Source organism: Lepisosteus oculatus, chromosome 24, assembly GCF_040954835.1.
Source record: "Lepisosteus oculatus isolate fLepOcu1 chromosome 24, fLepOcu1.hap2, whole genome shotgun sequence".
Classification (NCBI taxonomy): domain Eukaryota; kingdom Metazoa; phylum Chordata; class Actinopteri; order Semionotiformes; family Lepisosteidae; genus Lepisosteus; species Lepisosteus oculatus.
Window position 1 is genome coordinate 3233193 of NC_090719.1, and position 24108 is coordinate 3257300.

At 48.8% G+C, this 24108-nt stretch overlaps 1 protein-coding gene across 3 annotated transcripts; it reads right to left on the reverse strand.

Annotated features, from left to right (window-relative positions):
- Window positions 1–105: 105 nt before the first annotated feature.
- LOC102698577 (uncharacterized protein C9orf43 homolog) lies at window positions 106–23940 on the reverse strand. 3 transcript variants are annotated; one of them, XM_015366849.2, is made up of 12 exons: window positions 23890–23940; window positions 23265–23437; window positions 22433–22595; window positions 21498–21615; window positions 20977–21095; window positions 20512–20590; window positions 19914–20210; window positions 17130–17355; window positions 14827–14993; window positions 14068–14176; window positions 13188–13421; window positions 106–192 (listed from the first exon to the last, which is right to left on the reverse strand). In XM_015366849.2, exons 2-12 carry the CDS (start codon window positions 23413–23415, stop codon window positions 185–187), a joined length of 1671 nt encoding a protein of 556 aa, XP_015222335.2. In that variant the 5' UTR covers window positions 23416–23437; window positions 23890–23940; the 3' UTR covers window positions 106–184. The 3 variants fall into 3 exon arrangements, with proteins under 3 accessions (XP_015222335.2, XP_015222334.2, XP_015222333.2); XM_015366848.2 differs by lacking the exon at window positions 106–192 and having other exon boundaries at window positions 13063–13421; window positions 17130–17352; XM_015366847.2 differs by lacking the exon at window positions 106–192 and having other exon boundaries at window positions 13063–13421.
- Between the last annotated feature and the right edge of the window lie 168 nt (window positions 23941–24108).

The following is a 24108-nucleotide window of genomic DNA, read 5'->3' on the forward strand; positions in this document are numbered from 1 at the left end:
TCAGGAGTTTCTGTGTGGATGCGCTGTGGTGCAGCTTGTCCTCTCCCTTCCTCTCTCCAGCGGCGCACAGAGCAGCACAGCTCCACTCCATTGAGAAAAACACACGGCGGCTCTCGCACTTATAGATGCAGCCAGACAGCCCCCACCTCTGACATCACCACCCCTTTGAGGGAGAGTGGGAAATTTATCGTGCTGAGAGAGAGGGAGAGAGAGAGAGAAGGGAGGTGAGGGCGAGAAAGTAAGACACAGGGAGGGATAGCAAGTACGAGCTGGGCGATTGCGAAAGAGATAATGAGGATTTGCTGCAGAGGTCCAAAAACGTGCAATCCTAGCAAGAGCAAATGCACTGAGAGAGAAAGGTGAATGCACCCTTTTCGCTAATTCTAGAACATTAAACGAATACAAAAAATGCAGATTTTGCATGGGAGGGAAACAATGCAAACAAATTCAGTCCGGATGCATTTGTTTTGTTCTGTGACTCGGGCATGAATTCCTTCATCCTGCTGTCTCCTTTATCAGTGGCTATGCTGGGAGAACGCAATGCATTCTAAGGAAAAATGGAGCAGACATGAATGACCACAGACAGGAGTTCACAAAGTGCACAGAACCGTCTCATAGTTATTCGCTGAAAAAACACCCAGTGCTGGCGCCTGTGGTCATCAGGTCCCTCCGACAGGGAAAGAAGAAGGGATAATTAGGAAATGGCTAACTCCAACAGAAACGAGGTGGCATCCTATCCTCCTCATTCGTATTTAAACCTTTTATCCATCTCTGATTGCTAAAACGTGAAACATCCCTAAAATGAGGGGCACAACTGAGGTCACCTACCTGGCCGTTAGATAACCTAGTCGGAATAGAAGCATTAACCCCTGATATCATGTCCAGGTTCCATTCTGTCCCCCAGAAGCACAGTCTGGTCACTGTAACGCTCCCCCTGAATTCAAGTGAAGCCAGCTTTCACCTCAGCTGTGTGCGTCTCTCCTACGGGTGCCGGACGTCAGTGGTGGGTGAGGTGAGCCCCCTTTCTATACACAAAGCACTGGGGGAACATTTGGGGTGAAAGGGATCTATAGACATGGAATGAATTGTCGTGGAAGAGCTGCTGGTCGTCCCAGTGCAAAACGCCAAAGCAATTCTTGAAGGAGACAGAGTTCCTGAACACACATAACAATGCATTTTATATAAAACACAATCCTGATCTTGGACAGTTTTAAGGTACATTTTATTGGTTTTCATCATGAAAATACAGAGAGCAGAAACAAGATCTAATCAGTACATTACAATGCTGGGCTGATCCCTCAGCCCAGCTCCCCTCCCCTCTATCCTGCTTATTACATAAGACAAGCTTCTCATTTTATAGCCCCGATAAGCCTGCGAGAGGGAGGCCGATTACTGCAATAAGGTTTGCATTTGCACCCCCTTGAGAATTGCATGATGTCATTTTGACATGTAGTTGTCACAAAATTAGCTAAAGGGGCCAAAGGAGTTCCCCTGTGCAAACGTTCTCATGTTCGTAGATTCTTTCGAACGTTTTGGCAGGTTTTGTAAACTGAGCATTTTTTCCAAAGCGCAATAAGGCAATAGCTCCCTCCCACCACCGAGTCAGAGCTGACATTCCAGTCTTTAGCGTTTTGAAGGTTCAAGAAATAATAATAATAATATTTATTTTATTTAGTCCCTTTAAAGGGCATTGCAAAGTACAGTACTTTACTATAGGTTTAAAAAGGAAGAAAAAAACAGTTATAAGGATAGCAAATGACCAAATAAACACATATAAGAAAGACGAGCAGTTAGAAGTGAAGCAAAAGATAGAAATTGGAGCAGACGCAGACATACTAATTTGGTAAAATCCTTTCTGAACAGAAAGCATTGAAATGCGCTCAGGGGAGGTGACTCTTCCTTGGGGACAGAAGTTCAGAGCTTTGGGGTACAGCAAGAGGAGGCTCCGTCACCCAGATAGTGTTAGCAAGTGTGGGAAACAGACAGATAATAAGTGAGACAGGTATGGAGGCACCCAGCCATGCTAAGCCTCGCAGGTGAGCATGAAGATTTTGAAGTCAGCTCAAAACCTAACAGGAAGCCAGTGACTCCAAGCCAGGTGTAATGTGATCACTTGCCCGTGACCTGGGCAGAATTCTGGCTGCTGAATTCGGAACATATTCGAGTTTGCTCAGTGCGGGGATGATTGCTTATAAAAGCTGTGTGCGAAATAAAAGGCAATATACAAAGAGCCTGTACAATAATGATATTTGTATATGCTCAGGAATGCAACAGAGGCCCCGAGACCTTTGCCCCAAAAAGCACACAAGCGATAAGGCCTAGGAAGCACATTTAGGACTGAAAACATCTTTGCACAAGGAATCTCAATTTGTGTTTAATTTGGCTTGCAGGAATCTAGGTGGATCAGATTCTAAAGGTGAATTCCTCATCTACAAGCCCTGAAATAATAAACAAGATGTGTCGTATGTGTTCCTCCGGTTTCTAATCCTCCTTCGTGTCGGTTTCCACTTTCAAATGTCTTCTCAAAAACTAGACATTTCACCCACTGGTCAGAGTTTCTATTCTTACTGCTGGGATTCAGGACCGGGACTTGTCAGAGTGAGCAAGGAGGCTGGAAATGCGAGGGAATGGAAAACCCCCTCGACGGATCAAGAGGAAAAAACACGGGCTTTCATTGTGTCCCCCGCTCACAGGCGAGGATCCGGGCGACGGGAGCGCGATCGTGTCTCAGGGATTCCGTGCTACGGACTCAAAAAAAAAACCCAACAAACCAAGGGAAACCCGGAATGGAAACGGAGAGACGAAATGGAAAAACCAGGAGGCTTCCCCTTTGTGCGTAGATGTTTGTGTGAGGGGAAACGGTGAATCTTAGCCAGGACACGGTGAGAACCCCTATAACGCACCCCCCCTCCATAACGCACAACATCCTCTGCTCACACCTCTTCCTGCTGGACATACCGGAGTCCCCACAATCTCTTCCCCCATGGACCTATTCCAGGAAACACAGGTTCCCGCCCCTTCACCAAGTGTTTGTTTTCTCAGGAGGAACGAAACACTTCCACTGTTGACTCCCTGGGCCATAAAAGTGTTTTTGTACAAGTACAGGAAACCCCTTGCTCCAGGCCTTGGTGTGCACTGTTATGAAACACAGGAAATGTCCCGTAGCACATATCTGTGAAAGGACCTGCTAAGAGCCAAAAAACCGCACACTGTTGCCACAGTCATCCAGAAACATACCAGTCCAAGCTGCCCTGGACATTTCCGTCTCACAAAAAAACGCTCACGTGTGCGCAAGAAGGATAATGTACGGTACAGTATACGGGAGGTTTTGTTGTGAAAAACGTCTGATCTTAACACAAAATTCTGTTGCTGCTACGCAAGATCTAGGAAAGGCTTCCTCAATCAATCAAAATGATGCTGCACTGTGGCTGCCATCGTTTCATCCAGGTGGAGGACTGCACATTGGTGGCGGAAGTGGGATTCCCCCATTACCTGTAAAGCCCTTTGAGTGGAGTGCCCAGAAAAGCCTATAGAAGTGTAAGAAATTATTATTATTATTATTATTACAACTCCTGTTGCTTAGTCGATAATCTGAAAGAATAGGTTCCAGTATTTGGGAAGGTGTAGAAAGCAAACAAGCGAGGAGAATGTGCCCACTGGCAGCAGCAGTGACAGAGGCACACGTCTGGCCTGTCAGGGAGGAAGATGAACGGTGGCGAAGCGAAGAGGAATGAGTGGAAAGAGGCGTCGCGTGCATCGGTCTCCGTGCGTGGTTTTGGGGGGGGGGGGGGAGATCTGCTAGAAGCAGAGCCGAGAGACAAAACAAGGGAATATAAAACAGTCAGGATTACTTTGAAAGCACCTTGTTTTAGGGGGGGGGAAACAACAACAAAACAAACAAAAAAGAAAGACAGCAAAGACAAGCGGGTGGAATTCCTGAAATTCCTGGCCCACAAAGGCAGGATGTGCTCGGCCGCCCCCGCGCGCGAGAGTTTGTCTGGCGAGCTGGGCCTCTGGCTCCCCGCCAGCCATTGTTACCCGACCAGACAAACATTTCCAGGGCCACAGCCAGGGGTCAGGCGAGGTGGGCAATACATCACCGTCAGCCCCGTCGTCCCGGCCCCCACAGGGGCACCCGCGGCGCTCCAGGCAGTGTGGCGCGCAGGAAAGTGCGGGCTACAGGTGCCCCCATTACCATTCAGTGGCATGACCATGCCATGCCACTGATACACATGGGCACAGAGGGCAGCTCGGTCAGTTCCAAGCCTGGTCAGACAGGACAAGGCCCCTGCCGCTGACCGAGCGGCCGACAGCACCTCGTTGCCGTGACGCTGTCGGAAGCAGACCACTCCCGTCCTTCATTCAGTCTCCAATCGCTTCAACCCCCCCCCGTCAGGGCCCACGGGCGGCCCGTCCAGGCAAGCAAGGAGCGCAAGGCAGGGTCTGCCCTGAACGGGACACGCCAGCCCACCGCAAAAACGCCAACTCTCCCCCCTGGGCCAGTTTCCCCAGAAGCCAGCCTGTCTTTTGGATTGTGGGAGGAAAACGGGAATGAAAGCCGCCCGCGGGAGGAGAATACGGGGGCAACGTGCAAACTCCGCCCAGACAGTACCCGCGGAAGTGAACCCGGCGCTGCAAGGTGGCAAAGCTTCACCCCTGTGCCACCGTGCTGCCTTGGCCCTGTCCTGTGATCAGTTCGATGAATTCACGATTCGCCCAGCTGTTTCTGGCACAGACTCGGAGCCACGCCATTCTGCCATCCATCACGCTTACACAGCTGAGTGCATGCTTTTATTAGCCCGGGAGGAGCTGCGGTATCAAATCACACAAGCGCTGCGGGAGCACTGTTAATGAAATTAAGGCACCGATTACAAGCAGGGGAGGAAACGGGGTCGCCGCAAAACACCTCTTAGGCAGAGGGGAGGAAAGAAGAGCTTTCCGCCGCTGCGAAGAAAAACGAGAGACAGCGGGATTCCGGCAAACGACATTGAAAATCACTGATGCCACAAAAGAGGGTGATTTAAAACCTCCACCCTGACAGGAGCTGTTGCCGTGGTTACTGTTGCCCAGCGTCATTGAGCACAGGGGAGCAGACAGGCGACGGTAAGCGTGGTGTGCTGAGAGCACGCGGCACTGCAGACCGAATCGGACGGAGAGAGCACAATCAGGGCCCCAGCGTGACGCCCCCTCGACCTCGGCCACCCAACTGCAGGCGTGCGCCTGGTCTGAGCGCGCCTCAATGTTGTTCGGAGGTGCTCGGTGCAGTCTCAGTGAAAGAACGTGCGAACACAGAGCAGGCTTGCAGATCAGCCCTTCTCAAGCTCCCACCTACAGCTCTGGAGGAGACAATCCACCCTCAGTTCAATTATTCCCCGTACACAAAGCGACAGGTGTCTGTGTTTTATTTCAGCGGGTTTGAAGGCTAAGCAGAAGCAGAGCATTGGCCAGGCAAACTGAGCAGCCTTGACATGACAGGTTAAACAGCTGTGATAAAGCCCCAAGCGCAGGAGGGAACACCCGGACACATCTGCTATCGGTAATGTGGCTTTGTGGATACTGCATGGCCAGACACAGACCGTCAATGCCTAGGGCTTGCATTTCTGCCAGAGGCGCAGAAGGTGGAACTTAATGTGGCAAAGCCCTGCTGAGATTCAACGCGGTATCCCATCCACGCTGTTGGGTTTCTCCCAGATATTGTCTGAAAATATCGGGGGCTCTCTGCTCCTGCTATTCTGCTCCCCTCAAAGTTGACCAAGCTGACAACCTTTTTAGGAGAGCTTTTAAATCATATCAATACTCCCGTTGTCTTCTTAGACTACTCGCGCAGGTATGCTGTTCCACGTTTGCTCCACACAGCCCACCGGATGGGTGGGGGGTATCGTGGCCACTGACAGAGAGCACAGGGCTGGGTTTTTGGATTCTTCTACTGGGCCAACAAGGAGCAGAGTGATTGCGATTCTGGGCCCGTTTCACCTGGCTGTGCTGTATCATCGACGCAGCGGGGATTCGGACAAGCCTGTATGTGTTATGTGCTATTAAAAAAAAGGAGGCCCTGGTGCTCTCCCTAGCTCACAATGCGTCATGACTTAAAAATATATTCCCGATATTGCGGATCTACGCAGCCATGCTGTGGGCGCTCCACCAGAATCGAGGGCTGTTTGCTCTACAGTGCTGGGTCAATGTTTAGTTTCCCACTGCTGCCCTTTCACAGGGGCTGTACTTTTCCATGGATCTCGACTCCAAGAGAATGAGAACGGAATCTGGAGAAGCCCCGGCCCACTCCCGTGCCGAGACCGCGAATATGAATGGATATGAAAATAGACTTCTAAACTATTTCTAAAATAACAATGAAACGAAAAGGAACGGAGCTGTGGTTATGCCAGTTTGATGAGAAATACCTAAACCCCCCACACACAGGTAAACAAGACCACACACGCAGGCACTTTTGGCGATTAAGTGGGTTTATCTGCCAGGCTCCGTTATTCTCCGGAGAACGAGCTCCGCCGAAAAAAAAACAAACCAAAACACGACTCTAGACCCAGGAGTCGAAAATTAGCCGAATTCCTCGAACGGGCGTCCCCTGCACGCCGCCCCGCCCACGACCTCCCATTTTAAGGCCGAAAAATTCATGCGCACGCAAAAAAAAAAAATCTTTAAAAGATACTTAGATCACGAAAGATTCTTAGGACACATCCCCGTGCTGCCTTTTAGTGACCAGGCATGGCATGAAGCGAAATACTAATATTGGAAAACAGGAATAATGCCAAAAATCCTAACAGACAGTAAATATTATTCTCATTCGACAGGGCTGCCTCTGCATATATGAACGAATTACGGCCTGAATATCCATTTATACAGTAGCTTTAGCAAGATATTATCTGTACAGAGTTTTGTTTCTCGTTACACACAGCGAGATATATAGTAGATCAGGTTCAACGGATAATCTAGTGCAAGAATGAGGAACCCAAGAGGTGAAAACCTGTGGCAGAGTGCTTGACCGTACAGGACTCCAAAATAAAAAAAGTGTAACGTCATTTTGAAATGAGTTCCCCCGAACAAAAAGGGAAGCATGCTACACTGACACGACATGCAGGATGTAGTCTGTATGCGCAGGGCAGTTCAGTGATGTAATTAGGTGCTTGCTGAATACGCGTTGTCAGTCTACAGGGTTGCAGCTGTTTCAGAACCAGTGAACAGGACGGCCTCGCACACGTGCACACCTGAGGCAATTATCCAGGCGGTGCAGAGGCCTCTCTGTCCACAGCAGGTCTCAGGTGAGGCTCTGCTCCTGCAGGGGGTGGGGGACGACAATGGAGCTCATTTACCTGCTACCCGCCAGAACGCTGGAGCGAAGGTGTGGGGTGGGAGGCAGAGTTAGAGACCGCCATCTGTCACCCCGCGAAATACAGCAGAGCCTCATCATTTCTTCGCTGGTCTTAATGGAAGCGACGAAAGAAAAGAGCTGAGATAACCACCCCCCCCCCCTCTCTTCCATACCCCCCCCAAACTCTGTTTACCCCTCCGCTACCCTGCCTTGGGCAAAGCAGCTCCGGACTGACTGTCCATTGTCTCGGTGGTGGCTGGGACCAGGTGTGCTCCATCTTCAACCTGCAGCAACTTCACGGGCCTTATAACACAGAACCCCCCCCCAAAAACAAATGACTGCAGCACACAGGGAGGATGGCGGGGGCTGGCGTGTTCAGGAATGTCTTATATTAATAAGGACACAGCTGTTCATGGCAGGGGGATAACCCACACATGCTGTGGCAATATCTCCGACGCAGCTGCAGACCGCCACTGGCAGGCGATAAGAAACACTATACACAAGAATGTGATAAAAAAAAAGCAAACAAACAAATAAAACCCCCTTTGTGGACTCTCCGTGTAGCCCGTGTGATCATACTGCACACCGCCCGGTTCGTCAGCCAGGATGCTCAGCCCCTGCCAAGCTGCTCAAGATACCTTAGATCATTGCTCCCCTTGGACACATTCCTTGTTGACTGGAATTCTGGATCAGCTCACCAGAGGAAAGCTATGCTGGTCAAAGCCTTTTTAGCCATGTTGGTGATCTTAGCGAAACAGAGCTTTATAAAGGAAAAAAAAAAACAGTGGCAGCTTTATTGTAATCTTTTATCGAGAAAAAAAGCGGTCTGGGATCGCTGATTCTTACTGATCATTTTTTGAGAGCTCTCCTGCTGGGATTGGCCAGTTGTTAGTCACCGCCTGGGTAAAAAAAAAAAACCACAGGAGGGATGAAGACAATAAAAGTGTCTTCCAAAACGTGCAGCCAGATTATCCTCTTCTGCCCACTCTGTGACCCCCCTGGTCCCCCCTTCAGCTGTGGGCCAACACAGCTGCCAACACAGGGAAAGCTCGCGGGCACCAGCTGACCCATAGGTGCTGCTGTTGTGCTGCAGCCGGGGAAAAACCCTGACCAAAATAAACCGACCACATCACGGCAATGCCCACCACTTAGGCCAATCCCCGTCTCGGTCGCCTACCAGGAAAAACAAAAATGAAACCAGTGATCTCGGGAACAGCTTGCACTCCCTGTGGGCAAAGGGCAGCAAAATTAACCAAAGTCTCAGGGCGTTTGGCGGTTTCAAATATTGCGAGCTTCCCCCAAGCGTGGGATCGTTCGCGCAAAGAGACTTTTTAAAAACGGAAATCTGACGGAGTGATCGATTGGAAGAGGCTGCAATGGTATTCCCCAGGATAGCAGCGCAGACTTTGGAAAGGGTGACCCAGGGAGGTTTTCCGAAAGGGATCCAATGTTACGTGAATATCAAAATCAAAACAGTTGGAGCGGATCAGCTGGTCAGGCTGGTCGCTTAGCTCACTGACACACTGGGCGCCTTGTTAGCAGAGCAGCAGGGAGGGGGCAGAGGCGTGGAGGGGCTTCACAGTGCAGTGCCTGTGATTTGGGGTGGAAGGAGGGGCGTGATCGGCTGAAGGGCGTCACCCAAAACGTTCTGAGAAGACTCCACAGGGACCATGACACCAGCACATTCAAAAAACAAACAAAAAAACAGATGCATCACTGTGCCATTCTGCTGAAAGGTTGCTTGTCAGCATGATTCTGTACATTTTTTTTTTTACTTGGCTGAGAAAATGCACTCTTTTTTTTTTTCAAAACAACGTTCGAAGGCGACTTGTTTTCAAGGTTCCCAGGGCAACGGCAAGGCTGATGACAGTTACAGACCATGGGAGCGTGGAGGAGCAAGACACGCTTGATGACGAATGAAACAAGCATGCAAGGCTGAATACAACCGCTGTGCAGTACCAGGGGTGGGGGAGAATTCTGGGGGGAGGCCCTACCTTCTTTGCCAGCAGGACAGGCGCAATGGCAAAGTCAGACACGTGCAGAGTGTAGCTGTTCCCCTCCCCTCCCTGAGGAAAACAGGCTATATACAACATTGTCATTCCTTACACTGGGTGCGTAAAAGTGTTTTTGTCCTGTGCCATGGGGGAAAAAAAAACACGGTGAAGGATGGAGATGTATGGGTAATAAACAAAATTGGGAAACATTTGTATAAGGGTGGTAAAAACATGGGAAAGTTCAAAATTACCCTGGTAAACGCATATGAAAAGACAGCAAAGCATCAGGGCTAAACTGCATTATGTTCACGGATGCTGCGGTTGGGTCAGTTTAATACGAATGAAAGAATAATAAGAACAGGGACGATTATTTTAAACAGACTAAGCCACTCTGAACTGGAGAGGGCACAATGTTCGTGATTAACTGAGGCACAAAAAGCCTCCATATTGTCTGTCAATATGATACACAGAGAATGAAGTGGATGTGATATTTAACATTCACAAAGCATCCTCACATGTGCTTTGTAGGTGTTATATAGTTCAGGAAACTGTGGTATATTTAGGGTATAAGGATTACAGGTCCAGATAGCCTTTCTATGAAGCACAGCAATTTTACTGGATGGGGGCATAACAGTTTCCTTTGAATGCTTACTGATTCTATAGATTCTAAAACCATGGCTTGCAGTCATAGGGCTATACTGGGAATAAACCAGTCGACTGCTGCTCTCCACTCCCCCACATCCCACAAAGAAGAAGTGGCGTGGATAAGAGGCCACTACGATGGAGGGCGCTATACCAGGCACCTGTTCCTCCATGTAGTGGGGGCAGCGATCCAAGGCGAGGAGAGAGACATCACTTCTGCCTCATCCACTGCGCTAGTGGACTCGTAAATCTCACAGCCTGGGTCTTGCTTCAATTAGGGTCTTGGAGAGACTTCAGACGTGGTGCAAAAGCATTAGACGGGCCTCATCTTGCCAGAGAGCCGGCTGAGCATCTGATGAAAACCATGATTAACCACCCCCCCGAGCCGGTAAAATCTAACGTCCAACCCATCAATCAAGCACCAATCGAAAATAGTAGAGGGTGTAGGAGGACCAGCCCTCCCCCCGCCCCCTTCCAGCCTCCACCAAATGAACCAGCCCTGTCGAGCCACTTCTGGCAGTCCTGGAGGAAATGGTCTCAGGGAGCCTGGATAGGAAAGCTCCACTCCTGCTGGTGCCGGGGGGGATACCTACAGCGCTCTGTGTTTACACTGCGGACGAAGGCATGGAAAAGTCCTGAAGTCCTGTCGATCCCTCTGGTTCTGACGCCTACTTACTTGCGAGAACTGGCAACCTTCCCCTCCCCCCCGTCCTAGGTGTGAGAACGGCCCTGACCTCGTCTGACCACAGCGGCGTGCAGCTTTCACACTATGCCCTCAGCCACAGGCAGGGGGCATTCCTGCACAGACAGATACTGTACTCTTTAATGTCTGGGCACTATGCCCTTCACCAGCGCATGCCCAAAACACAAGCCCTGACCACAGAGGACCTGCTAGGTCTGAGAACACCAAGTAGGGGCTGCCAGCCTACCTTTCTGTCTCTGCGCCTGAGAAACTTCCAAGGAGTGCTTCAGCTGAGTTTAGGTGAAACGACTAAGTTGCCAACTTTAAAAGAAATTGTCTCAACTAACGAGCAAGGGTCTGCTCTAATTGAGACCTGCCGGGCTAACACATTCCACAAACGCTCGATCCTTCGGTTTCTGCAACACCGCCCCATGATTCTGATTGCACACGCAGGGGCTAAGGAACGCAGGTCAGGTGTCGCCTGGGGTGCCCATACTCCCATGTCCACCTCACTGACTCGGCCGGTCCAGTCCACAGATAAAATAAAGCCGATACCCCAACACATCCCCATTCCCTAAGCCCCCAGCTGTTTCCTTTCCTCCATTGTGCACCTCGCAAGAACACAGCCCTCAGTGTTTGGTGGCTGGGCTCTCTCGCCCAGCACGCATTCCTGCGCGCTGACAGACTGGTAGCTGCCAGCCGCACCTGCGGCCTCAGGTGGGCGTGGGCCAAGCGGGCAGCGGATGTGAGCGATGTCCCTGCATCTTTACATTCTCCCAAAAGGGGAGGGCCCGCATGAGGGAGGTCTGGGAGCCGGCACCTATTAATCCAAAGACGCATCGATGGTTTTGAACACGCTCTGTGCCCACAGTACAAACCATGTCAGAGTTTCGCTGGACTGCGCGTGCTGTTGACATTGTCAGATTGTTACTGCACTGTCCTTGTGGTCCGGCTTCATTCTTGGGGTCCGCTGGGACAGAAACCCAAGCTGCCGAGGGAAGACTTCGTGGGATTTCATAAGATCGGGGGGGAAGTGCCGTATTGTTGGGGTTTTTTTTTTTAACGTCCGCCATTTTGAAAAATTGAAAACGAAAAAAAATGTGTTCACCAAAAAAAGGCACTGTTCATACTACAATGTCTCATTGTGACAAAAATAATGCAGTACCAAAGGAAAAGGAAACCTGTGTCTTATATTTAGCGAATTTTCAGTCCTTCAGCCCATGTCCATAAAGCACTTCCCACCACAAGAAGATGATTGCGATTTTCCAGAAAAAAAAAGAAATGATTCTGTTGCAATAAAATTAAATGCCCATATTTGAACCTACTAAAGAGGACTTTAAAACGAGCCTTGTAAAAGACCGATTTAGCACCCCGATGTTAAGCGCGGTTTTGCTTTCTTCACAGGAAAAAAAGGAAACAGGTGCCAAGCTCAGCAACATGATCCCCGCCGATACGAAAACCGCTGCCGAGATAAACACGGACATGGCAGGCTTCAGGCTCTGCTCCTGGCTGGCACAGATCCAGCGAGTTGGGAGTCTCGACGGCAAGGATCCGAGAGTCCGCTCCCTGGGAAAGCCACGGTGAGCGCACTGCAAGTGGGAGGGGGCGGAGGTTGTGTGTGTGTGTGTGTGGGGGGGGACCTTACTTCATCCACCCGAGACATGACAGCAGTGGGAGCAGCCGCCGAGAGGGGAAAAACAGCAGCAGGGAGGCCACGCCATTCATTTTTACTGGAACGCCGCTGAGGGCTGCGGTTTATGAGGCAGGGAAAGCAGGAATGGCAGCCAAGCCAAAACATATGGAACAGCCAGGCCTGTGAGTCCCCGCTCCTCCCTCGACATTTAAGGATAGAGCCAATTTGGCTAATGGAAAGACAGGGACGGGGCATTTTCGAAATGGCACCCACCTGGTGCTATGGTACATTAGTGCTGTGTGAGTGTCTGATTAATGGGAGCTTTAAAGGAAGCAACACAGGGGTCTGTAACTCCGCTGACAGATTCATTGATGCCGGTAGTCTTTATTACTCTGTGCAATCATGCTGACGTTACTGTGCTGAATGTCTATCACAGAGGCTAAGAGCACCACTGTTACAGACACTTCTTGGATGAGAACTTGTGCATTTTTCAGACCTGTCTTCCCATGACCTGCTTTAGAAGTTTCTCAGCACTAATCATTCCAGATTGTGGGTCTGGCCTACAGACTCCTAGTCTCTGTAGTGACACCTGGTGATTGTAAAGGGCATTACTCCTCCGGGAAATACTTCTTTTCTCTTCTTTATTAAAATGCTTCTCGATTACATCGGATTTCAAGCCAAGTCTTTCTTGAAAACCTGTACCTATACGTAATACACTCCCATTTCTGTACCACTAAGTACATATGAATCACGCCAGTTTTCTGTATTACATTATCCAGTTTAGGTATACTAAAACACCTTTATATTTATTCCACCAGCATGTTGTTATTAGGTTTGTCATTAACATGTGCTCCTCAGTCTGGGAGTATCATACCGTCTCTGAAAGAGAACCTTCGTTTTCTCAACTCTGACCTCCAGCTTTCCCAGAGTGCCGTCTGTTCTCGGGCGGTTGGCCTGGAGTGGGAGTGAGGTCTGGGAAGTCCTGGGTGCATCGTGGGGTGGGCGGAGGTGGCAGTGGGATAGGCTCTGAATGTACAGACGATCCGCAGCCCCCCTCTGCGCCGCCGTCAACCTCCTTTCCTGCTCCTCCGGCCCCCACATCCGCGCCAGGATCAGCTTCAGAGGCAGCTGCCGTCTCCTCCGATTCTGCGGACACGAGGGAAAGAACGAGAGCAAATGAGAAAGAGAGGAGTGCTCCGGCCTTCTAACTGAAGGAGCTGAAACCACGAGTTTCTAAAAAGAACACGTATTTATAATGTGCACGGCTATGCACAGAAACCTAAATATTTGGAGCGGAATGCAGGAAGCTGGTTTAACGAACACCGGGTTAGCGTGACGATTTCTAGACACCTTCGATTAGATAATAGAGAGAGATCACTTTATTGGCCATATACAATTTCTTGTATTAGGAATCTGTCTTTTCACACACCCCAACTTGCTCTCCATGAGACACACAGGCAAGGAGAAAAGTCTGGGGGTCAGAGAGCAGGGTCAGCCATTTACACGGCGCCCCTGGAGCAGCTGGGGTGAAGGGCTTGGCTCAGGGGCCCAACGGAGTAGGATTCCTCTGCCGGCCGCGGGATTTGAACCAGCAACCTTCCAGCCACAGGCGCAGATCCTGAGCCACAGAGCCACCGCTCCGCCCAAGTAGATATGTGCAGAACTCGGGAACTAAACAGCACCTTTGCAGCACAAAAACCACACTAAAAGTGGCAAGTGCTCCATTACTGAAGAATGGATTAAAAGCAGTATATGTGAGCAACGTGCAGCAGACAATCCCAAGGCAGCTTACCCAGCCTGTGCTGCTGCCCTGGGTCCTGGATGAAGAGCATGGAGTTGAAGGGAGGAATGGTGCCCCTGTTCTCCTGTATCCAGCTGCTGCTGCTCTTATCGTCCTTTGCCTGAGGACACACAACCACCCAGTCTCTCCACAGACTGCACACTGCCCAGAGGTCAGACTGCCCTCTCTGCAGCGGGAGTACAGGAGGGACCTCCACCTTTGTCTCCTCACGAGAAACCTGATTTCTGGAGACTGCGGAGGAAAGCTGAAGCAGCCCCTTTTTGTTAGGGTTTCCCGGGCCTGATATCATCATAACATAACATCACTTTATCAGCCCTATACAATTTCTTGCATTAGGAATTCGTCTTTTCGCAGACCCCAACCTGCTCTCCATGAGACACACAGACAGGGAGAGAAGCTGGAGGTCAGAGCGTAGGGTCAGCCATTGTACAGCGCCCCTGGAGCAGTTGGGGTGAAGGGCCTTGCTCAGGGGCCCAACGGAGTAGGATTCCTCTGCCGGCTCCGGGATTTGAACCGGCAACCCCCCAGCCACAGGCGCAGATCCTGAGCCACAGAGCCCCCGCTCCGTCCAATCAAGAATGAAGATATAAGGCCGGCTACCTCTGTGCGTCTTTTCGTTCAGACGACCCGGACGAAGTGCAGAAACAGAGCAGGCGGTGAATTCAACAAAATTGAAGAATGTAAAGACGGGACAGCAGGTTGCGCTAGCGATTTAGGAGCAGCCTCCACCGGCAGCTGCGGGGACCTCACCTGCTGCCGGGGTCCCTGTGGCTGGTGCGCGGTGCTCAGGGGGAGGAGGGGACGGCTGCCCCTCGATTCTGCACGGGCGGCTTCTTCGGCAGGCAAGGACGCTTTTGTGCTGCACCCGGAATGCCAAGACCCAGCAGCGCATCGCGGGCAGTGGCGCTGCGCGGGGCCTGCGGACGCCAAATCCACCGCACTTGGGTGAGTTTCTATGCCAGCATATTGCTCATACATAACAAAAAAACATCATCCGTACGCTTATGTAGGGCTTCTCTGGACACTCCACTCTTTACAGGTAATGGGGAATCCCACCGCCACCACCAGTGTGCAGCCCCTACATTGATGATGTGATGGCAGCCAGACTGCGCCAGTCCGCTCCCCACACACCAGCTCTCAGTGGGGAGGAGAGCAGAGTGATGGAGCCAGTTCAGGATTATTAGGAGGCCATGACTGGTAAAACACGAGGGGGGGGGGTTGGAATTTGGCCAGGACACTGAGGTTAACACCCCTATTCTTTTTGAGAAACGCCCTGGGATTTTTAATGAGCATAGAGAGTCAGGACCTCGGTTTTACATCTCGTCCAAAGAACAGGACCTTTTTTTTTTATAGTATAGTGTCCCAATCACTGAGGCTGTTGTAAGCGCTAATAATAACGTTCCAGAATCGCCCCATATTAAAATGCTTGGCTTTCTGGTACGGGGATCACTGAAATGTGGTAAAGCACTAAGCAGAAAAGAGAGAACACATGAACACAGCAGGGCTGCAGAATCCTTGCACTCAGATGCACAAAGCAGAACTGTTTTCCAGCCTTTTTTTTCCCCCAGGCTTTTCGGCTCAAGCCAAACATGTTGCACCTGCGCTGACTGACCCCACCAGCAGGGAAGGAGGAAAAACATGAAACAATCGACTTGAGATTTGAACGTGCAAATATTTGCGTGCCCTCACAGTTACCATGGATACCCACACTTTATTCCCTGCTTACATACTGTCCATGCTGTCAAGCACTGAGGAGAGCTGTCCAGAAAGAAGTAGCCTTCTTTGTGTTCCGAAAGTTTTGGAGATTCTTCAACCCAGATGTGTGGTAGCTTAGCCATGCACATCATGTGCCCGCCGATGTTTGTCAGACTAACACTACTATGTTTTCACATATAGAAGAAAGCTTCAGTCACCCTGCAGCTCGAGGCCTCAACCTGGCCAGGAAGCTAAAGAAAAGGGTGAAACCCCCGAGAGTTAATTATGTGAGCGTCCCAGCGGGACAGGAAGTGCAGGAGTTTTAAATTATACGAATGACATCATTTTTCTGGCCGCTCACCACGGGGGGAAAAAAAAAAGAATTAAATGATCTCAATAAAAAATATATTGCGTAAAAATAAAAATCATTAAGTTCTATAAAAAGATATCAAGCTAACCTCAAGACATTTGGTCATTGATGAAGAAAAGGAAAAAAAAAACTTCAACAACCTTTCCTGGTTTTTAAACAGAATCTAACTACGACAACAGCAAATGTCATTACGTGCAGTAGTGGAATATTGCTGGACTATATTAAGCATGCAATAAATCAGTTATCGTTTTTAATTAATAGTAGGAAAATGCGCATTTCACTTACATGTGGTGAACCGGCACACATCATTCTTGCAGTAGTACTGCATTTCTGAAAACAGATTCTTGTTTACTGTTGCGATTTTAAAGAGGACAGCTGACTATCTTAGGTGGAAGAGCAGTAAGCTGAAGTATAGGGCTCAAGGCAGGGCAGAGGGATGGGACACTAGTTCATCACAGGGCCAGAAGGAAAAAGTCAGTATTTCCGAAATAACCTCCCCGGCACGCCTTTCGGAGTTGGAAGTGACCTTTGAGCAACCAGCAAAAACCCATGGAAAGACGGGGAGAACATGCAAACTCCACACCAACAGGCACCTGAACCCCGAATTGAATCCAGTATCTGGAGGTAGGAGACGGCCGCACTAAAGACACCACCACTATACCGCCCACAGTCATTTATATGTTTATGGACATGACCGGGTTCTTGAACACGGGAGTTACAAATATGCTTATAAATCAACTTGCATATAATGTTTCTTGCCTTTACAAGTCATTGTTGTGGTATGCTAAAATCATACTACGGTGGGCAGTAGAGAGGACCAGGGCTGCGTGTTTTCATGGCCACAAAACCCTTCCACACAATCAAACTGCAGCGGAAACGCCCCAGCGTTCAACACTGTTTGCATATTTATTCGGGATCTGTGAAAACGGGACGTCCAGCATGGGCCCTGATTCTAGGCTGAAAATGTGTGATAAGGTCTCGCACCCACCTACTGCTAGAGCGCACTCTGGGCCACAGTGCAGTGTCCTTGCAGTTGCCCTAGGGGTGGGGTAAAAGCCAAAGTCTGTCCAGGGCTGGGGTGGGTGCACCTTCAATGGGATTGGCTCTGGGGCAGTGGTCCTGGCTGTGCCCTGACTGGCGGCCTTGGCGTGTTTCTTCCAGAGGTAAGGCTGGTTCCTCAGGCAGTCCCAGTCAACGGTCCTCTTGCCCTCCTGCTGGCAAAGGAAGGACAGCAGTTACACCCTCGCGGGGTTCAAATCGGAACCGGCCTTCTGCCACGGTATATGAGTGGATCACTTTCTGAACAGTGGAGACACTGGCGTGGAAACTCTTAAGGAAGTGCTCAACTCAACCGCTGAAGGACTCTGCACCCAGATGCTTTACCACATCAACTTTCTGTTTTCAGCATAAGAAAGATAAGAAAACACAATGACAGTTTAGCACATCTCTTATGAAGATGATGCACACCGTTTTTTTTAAACAACGTCTTAGTCAACCGTGGCAGCATTCCTTGTGAGCTTCAACCCACCTCTATAGCAACCCTGCAAGTTCAATAAAGCCAGTGAGAACTAGCAATCGCTTAAGACCTGGATAGAGTGGTTACTTGCACTGATTAGGTACAATAATTAGGTCACTCGAATAGTTTAAAGATGAGCAGGAATTGAATCCATCCTTTAGGACTGGAGTATTGGTTTGATCACTGCCTTGGGAACCGAGGAAACAAAAACAGGTTTTAATACCAAGAACTCATCTGATACCCCCCGATTCAGGTTTACCATCAGAAACGTTAATTGTCATTTCAGTTTTTCCATTCTTTTACCAGGTACTTGATTTTACCTGGTACTTCCTTTCCATTCATAGCGGGTCTTGGAGACGCACAGCCTGACGCCCGTGCTCCTGGGGGCTCCTGCGGGCGGCTGACACTTACACCCCGGATGTGGGCATTTCAGGAGGAAGCTTTTGAGGGCCGCCTCCCCAGAAGGAACCGGGCAGAGCATAGAAAACTCGGCAGGGGTTTAATCTCATGGGGAGTTATACTGGTCATGTCCCTCAACATATAAATGACTGTGGGCGGTATAGTGGTGGTGTCTGTCTCCTATCCCCAGATACTGGATTCAATTCGGGGTTCGGGAGTCTGTTGGTGTGGAGTTTGCATGTTCTCCCTGTCTTTACATGGGTTTTTGTTGGTTGCTCAAAGGTTACTTACAACTCCCAAAGGCGTGCCGGTTAGGTTATTTTGTGGACAACATGTGAACAGTTTTCACTTGCATTCCCAAGTTTTATTTGCAACTTTATTTCACACCGTCAAGCTCTGTTGGCGCGCTGGACTGCAACGTGTTTATCGGGCTAGTAGAGTGCGCGAAGGAAAATTGCTTCACAGCCGGATGACGTGAGGGATGGAAAAACGCTGTGAAAGGGAAAGTAAATGTTGCCGTGCTGAAGGGGTGCCTGTAATCCTGACAGTCATAACCCAGATCAAAATCTATGACCCCGAATCCTTCTGCGTTTCAGCAGCAAAATGTTTTGTTCGGCGCGAGCACGGCTTTAGTTAGCAAAGTCTTGGGTCCCACATCTTCCTGATAAGCCCGTCTAACATCTGTTTAAAAGAAGGGTGGCTGTTCAGGATGGCTAGCATTCTTCCGCAGCCCAGCAAGGAGAAAAAAAAATGTTTAAAAAAAGAAATGTAAACTTGAAGCCCCATTAGAGAGAAATTGATGTCTGCTGGACGGAGAACAAAGAGACCAGGTGTGGAAGTGTTCCTTTCTTGGCTGTAACATCAACTAGTAGCAGAGAGAATCTCAAAAAGCATTCAGTGCCCATGCTCCATGGTCTCTGATCTTATCCTTTCCCTCTGCGCTATGTCGTGGGCAAGCACCATAGGCTGGAACGGCTGACTTTTCTCCATGCAAGCCTCAACGAAGTCTGAACACCAAGCCGAGCTGCGGTTGCCAACGGTACTCCAGGAATGCGACGTATCCAGCCTACTGACACACGACTGCTGCAATCAATTTAAAAAGCCCAGTGCTGGGTAGTTTTCAACATTTTTTTACTTTTCCTTGAAATGGAACCACATTAAAGCTTGCCGAGACGTTCATATGGATGTGCTCTGAGGTGCTAACAGAGCACCTGAAGAAGGCTCCACAGCCAAAACGTTGTTTCTTTTCTTCTCTTTCCAGCAGTGAAATAAACCTTTACTTGTCCCTTTGCACGCTGACGCAGCTCCCTACTTGATCATAAACATGATAATAATAATAATGATATTGTTGCTTTATCAGCCCTATACAATTTCTTGCATTAGGAATTCGTCTTTTCGCAGACCCCAGCTTGCTCTCCATGAGACACACAGACAGGGAGAGAAGCTGGGGGATAGAGCGTGGGGTCAGCCATTGTACAGCGCCCCTGGAGCAGGTGGGGTTAAGGGCCTTGCTCAGGGGCCCAACGGAGTAGGATTCCTCTGCCGGCAGCGGGATTTGAACCGGCAACCTTCCAGTCACAGGCGCAGATCCTGAGCCACAGAGCTACTGCTTGAATAGCTTTGTAACTGTTTTCACAGTTAAAAGTTCTAAGAACTTAAAACTTTGAACCAGTGGTTCATACATGAACAAAATATGTTCTCCTACCCCTTAACAAAAACCATTGAAGTCATTTGTGTTTTCAACGATTTACCTTCTAAAACAAAACCTGGCAGGTCTCGCATCCCCAGAAAGGACAACTTGCATCCCAGGTTCAGAGCCCCTGCTTTCAATACACATCTAGAAGTGGCTAGCCTCACCTTGTTGTTGTCTAGTTTGTACTGGGGTCCGGAGGGGTCCAGTGAATGGTCCTTCTTCAGTCTCCTCTCCCTCTCCAAACTCCGCTCTTTGACACAGTGGAAAACTACCGGCTTGTTCCTGAAGGGGGCACTGTTTTCCCTCGGTGGGCTGGTGGGGTTTGGGTCCTCACTCTGATCAGAGCACCCCTCTCCGTCCACCTGGGGCCTGTCTGCTTCCACGTCCTCACCTGGGTGCAGCTGCACAGGGTTGGGGGGGGGTGGCAGGACTGTCTTTATATCTGGTCGCTTCTTTCTTTTCTATGGCAACAAAACAAAATTCATGGTCAAGTACAGTACAATGGTGCTGCAGTGTTATCTTGGGGACGGGGTGGAGGGTGGTGGTAATATCACGCTGAAAATACTGAGTCACTGAAACACTGAAGAGGAGTCTTGTTGTGAAGTCGGTTTCATCGGAAACATATTTCGGTACTTGTAGTCTTTTGTAACTTGTGACAACTGTGCTGTGACTTCAATCAAGGATTTTCATGAAAAGAGCTTTGGATGGGCCTTTTTTTCCTAATTTTAGGAGAAGGTACTGAAAACAACAGTTCCTGCTCACCGTTTTAAGAGCTGTGCTCGTCTTCAGAGGAGGGAGGCTGCATGTCACTTCTTTGATGGAAATATGTGGAGACTGTGCTCTGAAAATTATACAGACTGTGTTATATTGTTACTGAGATGGATATGTCAAACTGAAAAAAACATAGTCTCTAAAAATGTAAGCAGCACAAATTGTAACCTCTAAACCAGTTTTTGCAAGCCGATACCTTGAAAAAAAACGCAAAACTATCTGGGATTTTCATATCAAGGGAAAAACAACAACTTTTGTTTGCTTTTACAAGGACATGTCTCTGCAATGAGCTACAGAAAAATTGAAAGGTTGAAATGATTGCAACGGCTGAAAAAGATTATTGAGGATAACGTTCAGCAGCTCGATATGTTAATCATTATTAACAAGGCATGTTGAAAACAACAACAGATTCCTAAGGTATGAATACGAGCAAAGAGAGGCAAAGGTGTGCATTACCTATGGCAGGTTGAGCTGTGCAGGCTGTGCTGTGGACTGGGCAGCCACACCATGATGGAGCCAGTGCCACAAGAGTACCCAGAACCACAATGTGCTGAATCAAACTGGATCCGGCTCAGCTGGGCAAAACAAAGAGACAGAGGCAAAAGGGCCTTTGACCGCAAAGCTTCATGAAGGAAGAGTCCCACCTGTCCTGGAGTTGTGATGCCCAGGGATCAAGTCCCCAGTGCTTTTCAGAACAAGGTGCTTTACCCCAGTTGGTTCAGATAGCCCATCCGCACAATTTGACACCAGCACCACTGGGGAGTTCATGTGAAAAGACCTAGATTTTACTGGAGGGAATCGATCACTTTCAGTCCACAATGCGACAAAAAAAAGCAATACCGCAGTCACTCGAAGACACTTAGATTTGTGATAAGCTTTAGAAAAAGCTTCATAAAGCTGTAAGTCTGCATGAAGCGCCTTCTTGCATATTTGCAGAAACGGCCTTTAGCATCATCTGTCAGAATGAGAAAAAGCACCTTAATGTCCTTGGCATCTTTGGCAGTTGGGAAGGCTGTGCTCCGAGTCCTGTCCTTCAGTCTCTGGCAGCCAGGAGTTCTGGGCGAGTTCAGCCCGGGGAAATGAATGTTTTCCACGCTACGAGGACAGGACACAGTCAACTAGAGGGTTCACTCACAGCAGCACCTGAAGAGGACCGCACAGCTGGACTCTCACACAGCTCATCACTGACCCTGCCAACGTCTGATCTGAGCAGTCCCCGAGCTCATCCCTCCAATTTCCACCATTGACTTTAGCCGGAGCCAATTCTTCACTAAAGCTTGACAATAAAATACATTTAATTTAAAAAGTCATTTAGACACCAAATGCCGGTGTCCTAAAACTGAACCGAGACAGGTTAGGTTTAAATAGGTTTCCGTTTGCTCACATATATATCATGTCTTGGCATAGCAGTACGATAATGTGTGAAGGGCACTGGTGCAGTTATAAAGTGAACCTGGCAAGGCAGTGAACATTCTCAAGTAGTTCTCGTTATTCTGCGTCATACTGGGGTCTCAGCCGTTCTTACTACCCCCCCTCGTTAACAAGACACTTTCTTTACTGAACATGTGCAAGGTGGTCAGCCATGGCGGGTGTCACTCTCAGTTATCTATTAAAAACAAATTTGTTTTTAATCTGTCCTGGCCAAATTTCCCATTGGCCCTCACCAATCATGGCCTCCTAATAATCCCCATCTATGAATTGGCTTCATCACTCTGCTCTCCTCCCTGGTGTGTGGGGAGCGTTCTGGCGCACTATGGCTGCCATCGCATCATCCAGGTGGGGCTGCACACTGGTGGTGGTAGTGGGATTCCCCATTACCTGTAAAGCGCTTTTGAGTGGAGTGTCCAGAAAAGCGCTATATAAGTGTAGGCAATTCTTATTATAATTATCAAATTTATACTCAGGCTCTCACCTTTCAGTGAAAGCACTGGAGTCCTTAACATGGCCCGGAGAGAGGCTGGAGAGCAGCAGGGCTGAGCCGTTTATCAGACTGGAGGACCCAGGGAGCAATCCTAGAGCTTCCTCGGCACCTCTCCACATTGGTATGTTCAGGACTTTCAGTGTTGGCAGCCCTTCTGGAGCACAAAGAAAAAAAAAATAGAGTGACGCACGTGGAAACCTGGATAGGCAAGGAAGGCAAGGGAACGGACACGGCGCATTCCCCTTAATCCCCACGGATTTCAGTAACGTGCGAGCTAAAAGGCTCTTGGATCAATAAAAAAAAAAAACACTTGTTTGACAAAATGTGCCGTCAGTAAAACAAGCTTGAGAGACACATAAACAAGGGAGTAAGAGAAAGCAAAGGAGACATACAGAGAAGGAAAAGGGAAATGATTTTTTTTAAGAGCAAATTAGATGCAGGCTTGCCACTTCATCTGATCGTATCAAAAGAAGCGCCTTAAATGCACTTTCTTATATTTTCCACTCTGTCAATGCCCTTTCAAGAGCTTCAACACCCGAAACAGGACACCTCATTGTTTCCTCTGCTTCCGAACGAAACACATTCAGTTCTTTTAACCCTTCAAATCAAACTCAATGGGCACTTTGTGTTACACAAAGCGTTGCAGGAGTCTGGGACAAGCTCAGGCCAGGCTGGTGAAGGTGATACACTGGCGTCTTTCTTAAAGGATACTTGGATCGCTTAGCTCCTGAAAAACCAATGAGCCAGATGAGCTGGGCCAAATGGATTTCTCTTCTTTGTAAGTGTTATCGTGAGGGGAAAAGGATGGATTCTCGTAAAGTACCTTCTTGTGAGACCGTGGGTGCAGTCCTCGCCTTGGTGTACCTGGGGAAGCCTCTATAAACTCGCCTCTCTGCTTCCCAGCAGCAGGGATGCTGACACAGCGCCAGGAAACAATGCGTCTCGTCCAGAATCAGCCCGCCCGGGTCCTCCATTGCGGTCTTCAAATCAACAGGGCTAGGATCGAAATATCAGAACTTAAAGCGGCAGGCATCCTTACTGCTGGTGGACACCAGCGTGCATTGTTTCTCAAGTCTAGGTTTTTGAAACACTAAGCGCACGGAGGTTGTTTGTTTCGTCAGAACCCTTTTAATTATTCCAGAACTTTAATTCGCGAAATCTACAGAACCGTGGTTTTAGAGTGCAAGGGCAGGCCACGACTGTTTTAATAAACTCTTATCTGATGCGTTTACTTCCAAATTAAAAAAAAAAAAGGACAGAGAATGATCTGAGCTGGTTTTCTCTTCACGAGTTCAAGCGTGCTTGTAAAATATTCTTGTTTTGAATTCTTCCCATTTACAACTATCAACTAATGCCTCCACATATAGACCCAGAAACGACATTAAACAAGGCAAACTCAACAGCATACAAAGTTATGTATTTTTAAACAGTTAATGTATTTGTTTTACCTCAAGCCGGGCAAGTAGTCAGCTAGTAATCTTGTTGCCTGGCAACAAGACGCTTTCTTTACTGAACATGCGCAAGTTGCCCCGACAGCCAGAGTGCATTGTGGGTTTCACGCTCGGTCATACAATAAAAATAAATTCTAAATACATTCTGCTGTTTTATCTGTGTTGTGGTGACTATGTGGGCAAACAAAATAGTAAGAATACATATGACTATTTTTC

Bases quoted from the DNA above. Each gene is read 5' to 3' on its own strand.
- LOC102698577 (XM_015366847.2), bottom strand. From the start codon at position 23,415: ATGGAGGACCCGGGCGGGCTGATTCTGGACGAGACGCATTGTTTCCTG. The intron at 21,096-21,497 runs GTGCTTTTTCTC...TGTTTTGCCCAG, and splicing joins AAGATGCCAAGGACATTAAG to CTGAGCCGGATCCAGTTTGA. The intron at 17,356-19,913 runs GTGAGGCTAGCC...TTCCTTTGCCAG, and splicing joins ACAAACTAGACAACAACAAG to CAGGAGGGCAAGAGGACCGT.